General features: G+C 40.6%; 1 protein-coding gene across 2 annotated transcripts in view; it reads right to left on the reverse strand.

Moving 5' to 3' along the window:
* med12 (mediator complex subunit 12) overlaps window positions 1–14497 on the reverse strand; it is a 153935-nt gene that overhangs the window by 30687 nt on the left and 108751 nt on the right. For both annotated transcript variants that reach the window (XM_068047477.1, XM_068047476.1), the window contains exons 31-35: window positions 13986–14097; window positions 8239–8328; window positions 5823–5932; window positions 2099–2234; window positions 556–717 (exon numbers count right to left, since the gene is read on the reverse strand). In XM_068047477.1, the coding sequence (XP_067903578.1) occupies window positions 556–717; window positions 2099–2234; window positions 5823–5932; window positions 8239–8328; window positions 13986–14097 (610 nt within the window). The remainder of the gene's footprint in view (window positions 1–555; window positions 718–2098; window positions 2235–5822; window positions 5933–8238; window positions 8329–13985; window positions 14098–14497) is intronic.

The following is a 14497-nucleotide window of genomic DNA, read 5'->3' on the forward strand; positions in this document are numbered from 1 at the left end:
ACAACTTTCAGGCTTTTACAAACCAAGCTTGATGTCACTAAATTATTACTTCCCAACTTATCCTGTCATTATTTTTTAACCTTACTAATGTACTGCAGTAAGGGTGCTGGTCCTTCACCCTGGTTTCTCAATAGAATAAAACCTTGACATTGTTCTTGTCAATTGTGTCACTGAAAGTCCATAATGGAAAGAAGGTTTGGGGTTGATCATGGAAATTTATTGCTGACACCTTTAGAAAGTCATACTATCCCACTTAAACACTATACACAATGCCTGTTTATTTCTTAAGATCTCCAAGCTATAAGCCACAGGTTGAAGCTCAGGTCATGCATCAAAATGTATCATTTCTAGTATCCAGTATAGACCCAGTGGTGTTCCCAGTTCTTCTGTATTCATCTCCCTGTCTTACATTAGTATCGCAATTTGCTTCATTATACTTGCAAAAGAATAGGAAATAGCATGGTGGTAGTAACCCTTAATCTTGGTTTCAGCAGAAATCTCCAACCTCACATTATATGAAAGAATATCAGCATTGTCAGATAACAAAATACTTGCCTCCTTTTTGAATATTGAGTCGAAGCCAGCAATCTTGTTCCCTTTAGTATCAATCAGAGAGCCTTGGGGTTCACAAGTGATGACATCTCTTGTCTGTTTGGGAAGTGGTAACAACTGTCGCACCTTCTCTAAACTTTCTGATTGTCTGTCCCCAAGCTCTTTCTATGCCAATTATAAGAAGGAAAACAGAAAAATATATGTGTGGGAAAAACAAAAGGAGACATAACCATTTTACATGTATGCACCTGATTACAAATTTTTAACAGTGAAAAGAAAAACTGCAAATTATAGAAGTCTGAAAAAAAATGCTGAAAATGCGCAACACGCCAATTGGCACCTGAAGGACTATTCCTCAATATGGTGCTCCTGATGAACAGTATTGCTCACCGGATGCGTTATTCAAGAAATCACAGACTTGGCTTTACATCCATTTAGTTAATGGATAGAAAACCATGGTCTGCAATCCTGGGATCTCCTGACTAGCACTCTGCACTGGATACATCTGATTAGTGGAACAATCCATGAATGAAAAAGAGCAGGTTTAAAGTTTCAAACTCATCAGAATACCTGAAATATGAAGCTGATGTTTTTCAAATGCTGATTGTGCATTACCAGCATCTTTATTTCACCACTATATATGTGAAAATATGTTAGCCATTTCTGCTACTGTGGCACTAAGAAATTGCAGGGTGAGAGTTTTCACCCACCTTATCTGAGAAGGCAAATCTCACATCCTTGAGGAACTGAGGGAAAAAGAAGGGCCAAGCAGGAAACACTGGAAAGTAAAGCACCCAAAGGCATTTGCACATCTACTAGTGCATGTTTATACAAATCTAGACAGCTGGTTGCAAGATACTTGTCAGATGTTTTAGTCAGGCAATGGTACATGGATGCCAGGAGTGGGTTGGAATATATCCTTTTGTTACTTGGATATTGGAAGCAATATTAAATTTTGTTCATCAAAAGTACTGGTGCACAACTCTGTGGAACAATTTTAATTAGCATACAGATCAAAGGAACTCCTGTTTAAACAATACAGTTACTGCATCCAGTTCTGGACACTGAGGGATATTCAAAGCCTGGAGGTGATTCAGAGAAGAGCCAAGAGATTGGTCTCCACTTCAAGAAGATAGTTATATCGAATACAGAAAGGCTGCAGAAAATTGGGCTTTGCAGCACTGAAAGGAGGTGATTATATCAAGGTATATATACAAGATAGTAAACAGTATTAAAAAGATACAAATACAAATTAAACCAACAGTAGAACTAAGAGGTACAGGTTTAAATCAGCAAAGTGCAATTTCAGGATGTCAGACATCATAGAGTGATCAACAAACGTGACCGACTTAGGGAGTAATGGAGCTAAACACCCTGGAATCATTTAAGAAACAGGTGAATGCTGTGACAAAGAACTGAAGGATCTTTATGGAGGAGCTAGGAAAGGCTGCTTTACTTCCTTCATCCATATCGATCTTATGATCTTGTATAAACATTCTCAACTATTTCTACAGTAAGAAACAAACAAAAAAGAATTAGTTTTTACCCTGAGTTTCTTTACAAGGTTCATGTAAGCTCTCTTGTTCTCCTCCATACTGCCCTGCGAGATGCTTGACATGTCTGCTGCCAGAGTCCCATTAACCAGCACACTGAGCATATCCAGGACTGTAGTGAACAGCTCACTAGGAAAAAATGATAATCCTTTATTCTCATAAGTAATTCACAATTGTGTTAGCACCAGATGCAATTGGCACATGGACACCAATGGTCACTAGATAGAAATTAAAGGTAAGAATCCAAGACAGTTTTCCTCCTTTGTAAACCAAAATGCCAAGACCAACTGTAGCACCCCCACTCCAGCAAAGTGAAACTAATAAAGCAAAGACCAGAGATCAAACCTTGGAGCTGAGGCCATCTTGGCCTTTATGACTCAGCTACTCACAAATTAAACCTTCCAAGCTGTCACTGAAGCTCAGCAAGTCAAGTTTGGAATTGTACTGATGGCCATTTTTTTCCACAGTTTAGGTGGTCAAACCGACCATTATGCTTTTTTGATAAGAACAATAAAATACTGCAGATGCTGGAAACAGAAAATGCTGAAATACTCAGCAGGTCTGGCACCATCTGTGGAGAGAGAAACAGAGTTAACGTTTTAGGTCAATGACCCTTCGTCATCGAAGGATCACAGACCTGAAACTTTAACTTTGCTTCTCTTTCCACAGATGCTGCCACACTTGTTGAATATTTCCAGCATTTTCATGCTGCATGGAAATCCTGGTGACAGCACTGCAGATTATAACATACTAGAGGTAGTACATATAGATAGTAGCATAGCACAGATACCAGTCCCTAACCTATTTTAAAACAACATGTAGGTCACAGAATTGCAGTTTTATGGAAGGAGTGGGGTTGGATCTTGGTGGTAGGCTTCTATTCAGATCATTTCCACAGTTGAGTGAGAAAGCCTATCTCATAGGCTCAGTCTGCTGCGAGAACACTGCGCTAGCTGACCTAGCCACGTTAGATGAATAATGTCTGTGCTACAGCTGCCTGAATAATTTTCTTTTCCCCCTGTTTCATTTGTGTGCTTCAAGAATTTATACTTTATAAATGAGAAGCATTTCCTCACGTAGAAATTTCACTTCAAAATCATTTTCACAGCTTCCCTGCTTCACCTTAAGTTCCTTTTACTTGGACAGAAAAAGAAAGTCTGTGTTCAACAAAAAGCTTCTATTATCTTACCCAGATTACCTTCTGCAATACATCAAGAGATGTACTTACTTTATCAAAAAATAAAGCCACATAGCAAGCAAAATCACGAGTGCATTGCGAAAAAATACAGCACAAGTGAGTTAAACATGCTCTTTACTTCTTAGAGGAATTTCTTTAATAAAATTGTTCATATGCTTTCAACTACATAAACACTTGTTATATTACTATGCCACCCAGTCTGAATCTGACTATGCTAATTAAAATGACAGATGCAGTAAGTGAGCCCTGCTATGTTGGTTGCTGTGCCTTTCCCAGCTTGGACAAACAAACTGGCAATTGAGTTGGAATGTGCTTCTGCAATTCACTTGCTTCCTGATCATGCTGGTACTAGAGATTCTGCAACATTGAGAAAAATTGTACTCTGCACAAAATAGTTGTCCAGCTTTTTATTAAATGGCAGATTGCGGAGAATATAATGGTAAAATTAGTGATTTTGCCTCCAATCCCAATTAAGAATCATTATCGCTTTGAAGTACATTTCAAAGGCATTTCAACAGAAGTTACTTTTTAAGAAGAAAAGATATTTTCCATCTCACTTTGCCATATCAGGATCTCTTTTGGTCGATGTCTCTCCAAAACATAGGCTTTTGCTTTAGCAGAGTGATGAGACAATGTACCTCAGGGATATCCAACCTTCTGAGGCAGTGGTTTGTTCATTGTGCCGCAACTAGTGCATGAACCAGATATGATTTGACTGATTTGTGTCAGGTAGTATTAAGCTTCAATATCTGATCTAACTCCCGGACTACTTCATGCATCTTGGAGTTGATGGGTGACAGCATTCCCATCTCATCTATTGCCCCCTCTCATCCATTACCTTCCCTCTCCCTCTTCACCCCTCTTTCTTCCTTCTCCCAACCCGCCTTCCCTCTCTAACCCTCTTGATCCTACTCGTCATTTCAACCTCTGTCATCTTCTTCTGTTCCTTCATCTTTCACTTTGTTATCTTGTGCCACTCCTTTATTTCTCTCTCTTCTTATTCCCTTCCTTCATTTCACACTCCCTTCATTTCTCCATCATTCTTCCCTTTGGTTCTCCTCCATTACTTATGACTCACTTTATCTCTTACATCACTTCTGTTTCTATCTGAATCCATTCACTCCTGTCTCTCTCTCTCTCTCAGTTTAATCTACTTTCTCTTTTCATTTCCCCCTGTTAATGTGATATACCAGGAGTCTGTCACACCACAGATACCAACTGGAGGTGGAATAGCTGCACTGCTGGAAGCAGATGGTGAGTATCAGCTAAGTGCACTCCCATTCTCAGAGCAGCCAGCACTATTCGCTTTTTTTTTTAAGCCATTTAAAAAAAAATCAGAGTTCAAAGTTATAATGGGGCTACTGCTTGATTCCATTTCAATCTAAGTTACTCCTCAATAAACATAATCCAATGATTTACATTAAATAGTAATCCACTGTACCTACTGGTTACATAATTATTAATAAAGAGGTTGATCCTAAATATAAATTGCCAATTGCAACCAATTAATACTCTGATCAGCAATAGATTACTTTAAAGGCCTGCTACTCGACGCGAACCCGATGAGACCCGACATGTGTTGGGTTCGGGTAGGGTCGGGTTGCACTTCCGGGTCTGGCATTTGGGCTTGGGTTGGACACACTCTATCACAGGTAAGCGGCTCCACTGTTAATTTAATTTTTGGACTAGAAAGGTGGCTTTGTTAGTTATTTTAGCTTGTGCAGATCAGCAAGAAAGTGAAAAACGGAAGATAAGTTAACTGATGGTCGGGTCAGGTGCGGGAAAAAATGGAAGGACTCTGGCCAGGTCGGATGTGGCTCTGTCTGGCTCGGGTCAGGTTTTTTTTTTGCAGACCCGAGCAGGCCTTTAAGATTACTTAATAAAATGATAAAATAATCCATTAGTTTGCCAAATATTTAAATGATTCTATTAGTTCAGATATTTAATTTAAACCTTGCTGCACTGGAATAATACAGTAACCATTTTAGCTATGACACCATCCCTTCTTCAAGCCAATTCTATATTTGCTCAGTGCATGGTTTAGTTTAGTTTAGAGATACAGCACTGAAATAGGCCCTTCGGCCCACCGAGTCTGTGCCGACCATCAACCACCCATTTATACTAATCCTACACTAATCCCATATTCCTACCACATCCCCACCTATATATTTCCCTGCCACCTACCTATACTAGGAGCAATTTATAATGGCCAATTAACCTATCAACCTGCAAGTCTTTGGCATGTGGGAGGAAACCGGAGCACCCGGAGGAAACCCACGCAGACACAGGGAGAACTTGCAAACTCCACACAGGCAGTACCCAGAATTGAACCCGGGTCCCTGGAGCTATGAGGCTGCGGTGCCAACCACTGCGCCACTGTGCCGCCCTACATGCTCCATACATGACTACCTACATGCTCCATACATGACCACATTCATGTGTGTATGTTTGTTTGTGTATATACGCATAAGAGAAAGGATACCAATACTTCAAGCAATATTAGTAACTGTAGTGCATACTTGTTGGACTGCATGTCAACTGTTCCACTGCTGATTATGTCCAAGAGAAGGACAGCCCACTCGGTGGTCCCCTGTGTGCTACGCTGGACGGTATCGAACATCCCACCTACCTGCGAAGTAAATCAGAAACAAAGAAAGTGTTCAATTAGTGATTATCCTTTAATAAAATTGCCTGCCCTCAGCCCTAGCTTTGAGTAACTCAGCAATGATGTGATCTCAATTTAAAACAGGGAACATTTTTTCCCCCCAAAAAACATTGCCCTTGCCCCTGTTTATTTCAAGGTACATTTTCTGATTTCCTTCTGTTAAAGTGTTCTTTGCCTCGGGGGTGGGAGTGGTGGCGGGGGTGGGGAGAGGGGGGGTGGTTCTGCATGAAGGTAAGGAGCACGTGGGATTTAGTTGATTCTAAAGATGATACACTTAACGGTAGGAGATTGGAATTGAGTCAATTCCTCACGACAGACTTCGCAATCCAGTAGCAGAGTGAGACTCATCCATAGCACTGGAGGGAGCTATTATAACTGACCAGCCAGCCTAGCTCATTAATGTAATAGCAAAATACTGCGGATGCTGGAAATCTGAAATAAAAACAAGAAATCTTTGCTCCATGACCTTCTGGTCAGCTATTCTGTGACCTTGTCCTATTTACACCTTCTCCTTTGTTATCTCTTGCCCCACCCCCGCTTTACTTGCTTATAACCTTTTACATTTCTAATATTTGCTCGTTCTGAAGAAGGGTCACTGACCTGAAACGTTAACTCTGCTTCTCTCTCCACAGATGCTGCCAGACCTGCTGCGTATTTCCAGCATTTCTTGTTTTTATAGCTCATTAATGTGATGTGAAATGTTGACCCTGTCGGCCTGTGATAGTTCCCAGTCAATTTTAAATAACCCTGCAAGCAGGCAATGTCTTAATGTGTAGTAGGACTTGAGCTGGAAATAGCAGTCTACGTTGGAACTTGAAAGTTTTAGCTGATAAATTATGCCCATATTAATCAAAATGGCTAAACTATACCAAACAAAAATCCCAGATCATCAGAAAGCACAGAATACCAATGCACACTGCATATGAACGCAAAAAAAATGGTAATTCTCTAATAAGCAAGAAACTGAGAAAACAAAGGAGGACTCTACTTTGTATCAAGCACCTTGGATAAAACTTTGGCACAAAACAGTCCTGTGTATTGCATCTTTTAGGCAGGGAAGGATGCTATCTTGACCCAGACTTTAGAAAGGGCTTTGATTAAATCACCTGAAGATATAACTAGCTGTAGACATACTGCACAGGTGACTAAAACATGACTGAGGAGGGCAACATTGCTCAATGCCATGATTAGATCCTGTTCAAGTAGTTTTCTGTTTACAACACCAAGAAGCAACTTTATTGGTAGAGGCTTTTCAATGATGCACTGAAAACAAACTTGAAACTTAAGCTCATTACAACATTGCTGTCTTCATGGACAAACATAATTGTTATATTACTAAGCAAAATCCAGGTATGCTGAGAAATTGAGACTTGCAATTGTATTTTTATTGGGCTCATGATGATTTAGATTCAATTGACAGTTAAGAATTAATTTAGCTATACTGTAATTACCAGTACTGCACCTTATGATGTAACCAATTTCTAATTTTCTGAAGTGGTGGAGGGGCCGCGAACAAAGAACAGTACAGCACAGGAACAGGCCATTCGGCCTTCCAAGCCTGCGAAGACTTATTCAATATAATTTCACGAATACAAACTACACAATGGGATTTTTCGATACAATACTTTTGATACGCTGGAGATGTTGCTTCGGATTTAACATTCTTTTATACTATCATGTTGGATGAAACCATAACATATTCCAGCTAGCTGCCATTGCTCTGTACTTGTTTATAACCTAACACATGGAATTCACTTACATAAAAAAAGAGACGTGTTTCTTTTAAAAAGACTGCTCACTCATTTTAAACTCTAAAATCTATAGTAAAGAGGAAGCTAAATGTTCTTGCATTTATGCAGCACTGTCATGTTTTGGAATTTTGAACCATGTTTTTCAGAAAAGCATTACATTTAAAGGTTAGGGTTTTAAAGCAGTGCACAGAGATAAAAGGTGGTAAAAATGCTAATGGCCTTGGCTCTGAATCCACTTCCCCAACAATAAGCCTGTCGCAGTAATCACTGAAAACCTCATGCCCAGGGACTGGGCAGGCATTGCCTGGCAAAGGCCCTCTCCTCAGGTTGTGAACACAGAGACTAAAAAATTAAGATACTATGTGTAAATAAGGTTAAGGGAAAGGAAGGAGGAATAAAATGAAAAGAAACAATGGCCAAATGTTAACTGGGGAGGAAGTGAATGAATAAGGATCAGAGGGAGATCACCTCCCCAAAAAGGCAAAGTGCTTAATCCTTTTCTCCTTGAACAATCCTTACAAGATTTAAGCGAAGTTTCAGAGCTTCATGCATCATCTGTTTGGCTTTGCAGTCATCCTGGTACTGATCTTCACGCCAGTTTGTTACAATCTGAGAAGGATAAATAAAGAACAATTATTGGATTTATCTGCTGTTGGTCAGTTAGCTCGCGCCATCCTTCCCATGAAGTACCTTGCTGTCAGAGAGATACTGGTAATAGTACCCAAATAGCACTGCTGTTTCAGTGGCGAGTTACAACAAGCTCAAAAGAAAGTAAACTCCGAGTATCATCACACTGACACCTCTAAAGGGACCAATAAAAAAGTTTTCAGAAACAAGTTGGATTATTGGAGGGTTTGAATGCAACTTCTATACAATAATGTTCAGCTAGACTCTTTAACCCCTTCACATAACCATCAATCCTTGCAACGGTTTTCATTGTACAGCACTGGAAAAGCCTTCAGCACTGAACTTGAATGTAATTCTTCAAGGCTTGAAAGGAATCACACTTCAAATCCTATCAAAGTTCAGTGAGTTGATACAGCACTTTCAACAGCCATACAAGCCAGTAAAAAGTTAAATCTGAATCCCTGTTCTTTATCAAGTTATTTCATATATGTCAGGGTGATGCAGGTATTACATTTGGTCTCATTATCTCTTGACAAGGAAAAGGGGAGAATTCAGTAAACATACAAGGTTCACATTCTTGATCACTATCCACTGATGCCTGTTGAAAGGTACTGATGTGTGGACATTGGGTAAAAACAAAATTTGACTTAAATGTATTGCACTCTACAGTTACTCACTCCGTAGGCTCATACATGAAAAATGGCCACTTGGTTGAGGCAGTAGATGCTGTTGGAGCTCATGCAACATTTCCAGAAAAGAGAATGTTTTCAGGAGCACATAATCAAGTAAACTGGAGGCAAATCCCATCAATTTCTAGGACAAAATAAGATTCTAAAGTTGTTACACCCAACATAGGAAGCAGCTGATGTATGACATGTTTATTGTGAGGTTCAGTTTCTTGACAACAGCAGACAAGATGAAATACTCTTGGAACACACCAACAGGCTTCAGAGGGCTATTACATTCCAGTTCCTGGCAGACGTGCACAGGGACTTTTATTGTCCCTAACGACACGATTGTAGGATCCTTGTTCTGCATCTCCTCTTATGGCATTGCATTCTTAATACCACATTCTCCTTAACACTAAATTAGCAGCATCAATGTGCAGTTTATAGTTCTTACTATGTGAGAATTAAAACCAAAAATGTGAAAAAGCTGCTGACAGTAAAAGTCTGAGTATCGTGGAAGTGAACTGCATCTTCCCCGTTGGTTCACAGGAATTCTCCTGATGGCTCAGTAGGTAAATTCACTGCTCACAGGAGCCATATAGACCAAGAGTTTACAGGTTAGAATCATAGACTGGCTACAGCATAGAAGGAGGCCTTTCGGCAGGTCAGGTCCGTGCTGGCTTTCTGCAAGAGCAGTTTAGCAAGTCCCACTCCCTGTAGCCCTGCAAATTGTCTCTTTTCAGCCGCTTATCCAGTTCTCTTTTGAAAGCCAAGATTGAATCTGCCTCCACCACACTCTTAAGCAGTGCATTCCAGATCCTAACCACTCTCTGCACAAAGATGTTTTACTTCATTTCACCTTTGGTTCTTTTACTAATCACCTTAAATCGGTGTCCTCTGGTTCTCGACTCTTCCACCAATGGGGACAGCTTCCCTCTAGCTACACCCCTCATGATTTTGAACACCTCTATCAACATTCTCTTCACTCAGGAGAATAATCCCAGCTTTACAAATCCATCCATGTAACTGAAGTCCCTCATCCCTGGAATCATTCTCATAAATCTTTTCTGCACCCTTTCAAAATCCTGCACATCCTTCCTAAAGCGCAATGCCCAGAATTGGATACAATACTCCAGTTGAGGCCAAACCAGTGTTTTATAAAGGTTCACCATAACTTCCTTGTTTTTGTACTCTTTGCCTCTATTTAAAAAACCTAGGATCCTTACGCCTTTTTAACTGGGCGGCACAGTGGCGCAGTGGTTAGCACCACAGCCTCACAGCTCCAGGGACCCGGGTTCAATTCTGGGTACTGCCTGTGCGGAGTTTGCAAGTTCTCCCTGTGACCGCGTGGGTTTTTGCCCGGTGCTCCGGTTTCCTCCCATTGCCAAAGACTTGCAGGTGATAGGTAAATTGGCCATTGTAAATTGACCCGAGTGTAGGTCGGTGGTAGGGAATATGGGATTAGTATAGGGTTAATATAAATGGGTGGTTCTTGGTCGGCACAGACTCGGTGGGCCGAAGGGCCTGTTTCAGTGCTGTATCTCTAAATAAAATTTTAAAAATAAAATAAATAAAATAAAAATAAATAACCACTTTCTCAACCTGACCTGCCACTGTCAACGATTTGTGCATATAAACTCCCAGATTTCTCTGCTCCTGCACCCCATTTAGAATTGTACCCTTTAATTTATATTGCCTCTCCTTGTTCTTCCTGCTAAAATGTATCACTTCACACTTCTCTGCATTGTTTCATCTGCCATATGTCTGACCATTCCATCTGCCTGCCTATGTCCTCTTCCAAGTCTATCAATATCCTCCTCACAGCTCACAATAATTCCAAGTTTTGTGTCACCTACAAATTTTGAAATTGTGCCCTGTACACCCAAGTCTAGATCATTAATATATATCAAGAAAAGCAGTGGTCCTAGTCCCGACCCAAGGGGAACCCCGCTGTATACTTTCCTTCAGTCCAAAAAAGTTATCTATTGTCTATGCTGTTTCCTAATATCAGCTGGAGTGGTAGAAAGAGGTGCTCCAACTGACTCCAGTATCCCTGGTTGGGGATGGGAGAAGTCAAACAAACAGCCTTTATTGCAGACGGTTTAGAGTACAAGAGTAAGGCAGTCTTGTTGCAATTATATAGGACTTTGGTGAGACTACATCTGAAGTACTGCATACAAGTTTTGGTTTCCTTCCTTAAGAAAAGATATACTTGTCTCAGGTGGGGGGGGGGGGGTGCAACAAAGGTTCACTAGATTGGTTCATGCGATGAGAGCTGTTCTACGAGGGGAGATTGAGTAGAATGTGCCTATATTCTCTGGAGTGAAGAATGAAAGGTGATCTCATTGAAATACATAAAACTTCTTACAGAGCTTACAGGATAGATGCTATGAGGCTGCTTTCCTTAGACGGAGAGTCGAAAACTAGGGGTCATAGTCTCAGGATAAGGAGTTGGCAATATAGGACTGAGATGAGAAGAAATTAACTTACTCAGAGGGTCGTGAATCTTTGGAATTCTCAGAGAGTTGTTGATGCTCAGTCAATGAGTATATTCAAGACTGAGATCAATAGATTTTTGAACACTAAGGGAATCAAGGGATAGGGGGATAGTGCAGAAGATGGAGTTGAGGTAGAAGATCATCCATTATCTTACTGAATAGCAAAGCAGGCTTGAGTGGCCTTATGGCCTATTTCTTATGTTCTTAAGTATCACTTATTGACTGCTCTCCAGCTGGAGATTGTACAGATGTCTGATGAGAACAAGATTTGGCTAGACAATGTCTCAGTTTAACAGGTTGCTGACATACATTTGTTGTTCAAGCTCAGCTGTGCAGAATAGCCATCTGGGCAAAGTAATGGACGGCTGCAGGTATCTTTGGAATTGCACATCAGCAAGAAAAATGCCTAAAGGAAATAACAGCAGACAACTGGAGGAAGGGAACTTTAAGTTTTCTGATAGCTGCCTTATAATCCTACTGTATTTGGTATTACAGTCCTGTTCCACCTGACTGTACAAACCAATTAAATGTATCTTCTCTCCAATTTATTTATTCTCTGTTGAGTCTTCAAAAATGGCCGCTGAAGGTCAGGTGACCTGGCCTGTATATTCAAAAACTGCCTCACTGTCTTGAAAGGACAAAAGGATACATTGCAGACCAAGAGGTATCAACCACACCCATCCTGAAACCATCAAGAGACATTCCTGAATTGAATGGGTTTCTTCTGAGACAAAGGAGGTAATTGTCTTAACCACACACCCACCCTATCAGCCCCCCAACCCCAGGATGAATGTTTTACAACAAAACCAGGATGAATGGGTGTGAAGTAGCAACATCATAACAGAATAGTACCCAAACATTAATCGATGGCCAAGGTTATCATATCCTGGCCCATTGTGTGGCACAACAGGGGAGCGAGCAATGTGTCTCCTAACAGAAACTCTAGTGATGAATTTTTATCCTAAAAAGAAACCCACTGGAGAGAGGGAGAGATCAAGCCAAAATATCAGAAAGAAGTCTAGCCAGAGACTGAGAGATCAGACCAGCACAAAGAAGCCCTGCTGCTAATTCTACACTTCAACTTGATGCAGTAAAGAAATGAAAGTGACTACCACCTCCAGTCTGAAGTTTTAACCACCAGAAAATCTACAGCATCTCAACAAGTTCATGACTACAACATCCAGGCCTGCACCTTTTAAAAAAAACTGTCCTCCTTAGAAGTCTCAACAGGTTTACTGTGAACCATGAACCATAACCTCAAGTTAAACCACTTACACTTCTCTCCATCTATCTACTCTTGTGTGTGCGTGTGTAAGTGAATGCATGCGTGAGTGAGGTTGTGACCATTTCAGGAATTGTGCAAAAATAGTTTTTGTTAACCTACAAGAAACACTATCATTTGTCTATTTAATTGACCCTAAAAAGCACTCAAGGACTAACTCAACATTTTAACAAAACACGATTACAATCAGTTGGGAGGTGAACAGTGGGAGCCACCCACACCCCTTACCACCTTTCCTTAACACACTGTTTGGGTACTCAAAAGGTATTAAGTTGGCAGCACTCTAGCCTCTGGGTCAGAAGCTTGTAGCTTTAAGTCCCATTTCAAGACTTTAACACATAATTTAAGCTAATGCTCCAGGGCATTTCTTTGGGGAGCAGGGGGGAGTGAGGGGCAGGGTTTGCATTTCTCAAGGTTCTGATCAAGTGATAAAGCGGTAATGTGAAGAGGGTAGAATTTTGGAAGGATTGAGTCATAGAGAGATACAGCACTGAAACAGGCCCTTCGGCCCACCGAGTCTGTGCCGACTAACAACCACCCATTTTACTCATTCTACATTAATCCCATATTCCCTACCACACCCCCACCATTCTCCTATCACCTACCTACACCAGGGGCAATTTACAATGGCCAATTTCCTATCAACCTGCAAGTCTTTGGCTGTGGGAGGAAACAGGAGCATTCGGCGGAAACCCACGCGGTCACAGGGAGAACTTGCAAATTCTGCACAGGCAGTACCCAGAACCAAGCCCGGGTCGCTGGAACTGTGAGGCTGCGGTGCTAACCACTGCGTCACCCTATCTGTTAATTGTGTGTCAATGGTTTGATTATATGTAGGTGAAGGTTTTAATTGGGGTCTTAGTTGAACACTTATAAATAGACACTCACTGAGACTGGTGAAGGGTTTGAGTGAGGAGTTACATGTTTGTAATCCTTTTATTCTGCACAATAAAAGTGAAACTGAGTAAATATAAGATCCAGCATTATCCTTCCATAACAAGCTTTCTGGAATATAACAATGTGAATGGAAGGATCTTCTTCAAATCAACCTAACCTGTTATCGTGACATTATTTCTCAGACTTAGCAGTGCATAAGGACTGAAAACACACCAGTTTTATGACATCACCCAACACCTGATGATACATGACTCGATAAACTTCCACAACTAATAATTTTAAGGGTTACATTACCTGTTGGACTTGGCTGTAAAGGGAGGTGAGAAGCCCCTCCCTTTGTTCATCCTGCCCCTTCAGGCATGTCAAAACCAGAGAAAGAAATGGCTGTTGACTCAGCAGCGACATACTGGAGAGAAAAACAAAGATTAAATAAAATAGAATATTGCCCATGCAATGTTTCCAACTAGTGTTGTCAAATTAATTTAATATCAAACAGAATTAAATTCTGGTGACTTTTATTTAATTACAAGTTGTTTGATGGTATCCAGATATAGAATTGAAGATGTTCAGTATAGCTCCACAGGTGAAGAGACAAGGTCTTCAGAATAGAACATCACTAAGGTTGAAAAATGTAGGCAAGATGAGAAGGGAAATTAGGAAATAATGAAAAGTTTACAAATTGTAAGAGTAAGGGAAGACTGAGGGAAGTTGCATAGTTAAGAGTAGGGGGCAATAAAGTCTTCAGTTCGTTCAACATAGGAAGGATTGTGTAGGATGGTATATCTGATGTTTGAAGGGAACAAGAC

This window comes from Heterodontus francisci, chromosome 15, assembly GCF_036365525.1.
Source record: "Heterodontus francisci isolate sHetFra1 chromosome 15, sHetFra1.hap1, whole genome shotgun sequence".
NCBI classification, from domain to species: Eukaryota; Metazoa; Chordata; class Chondrichthyes; order Heterodontiformes; family Heterodontidae; genus Heterodontus; species Heterodontus francisci.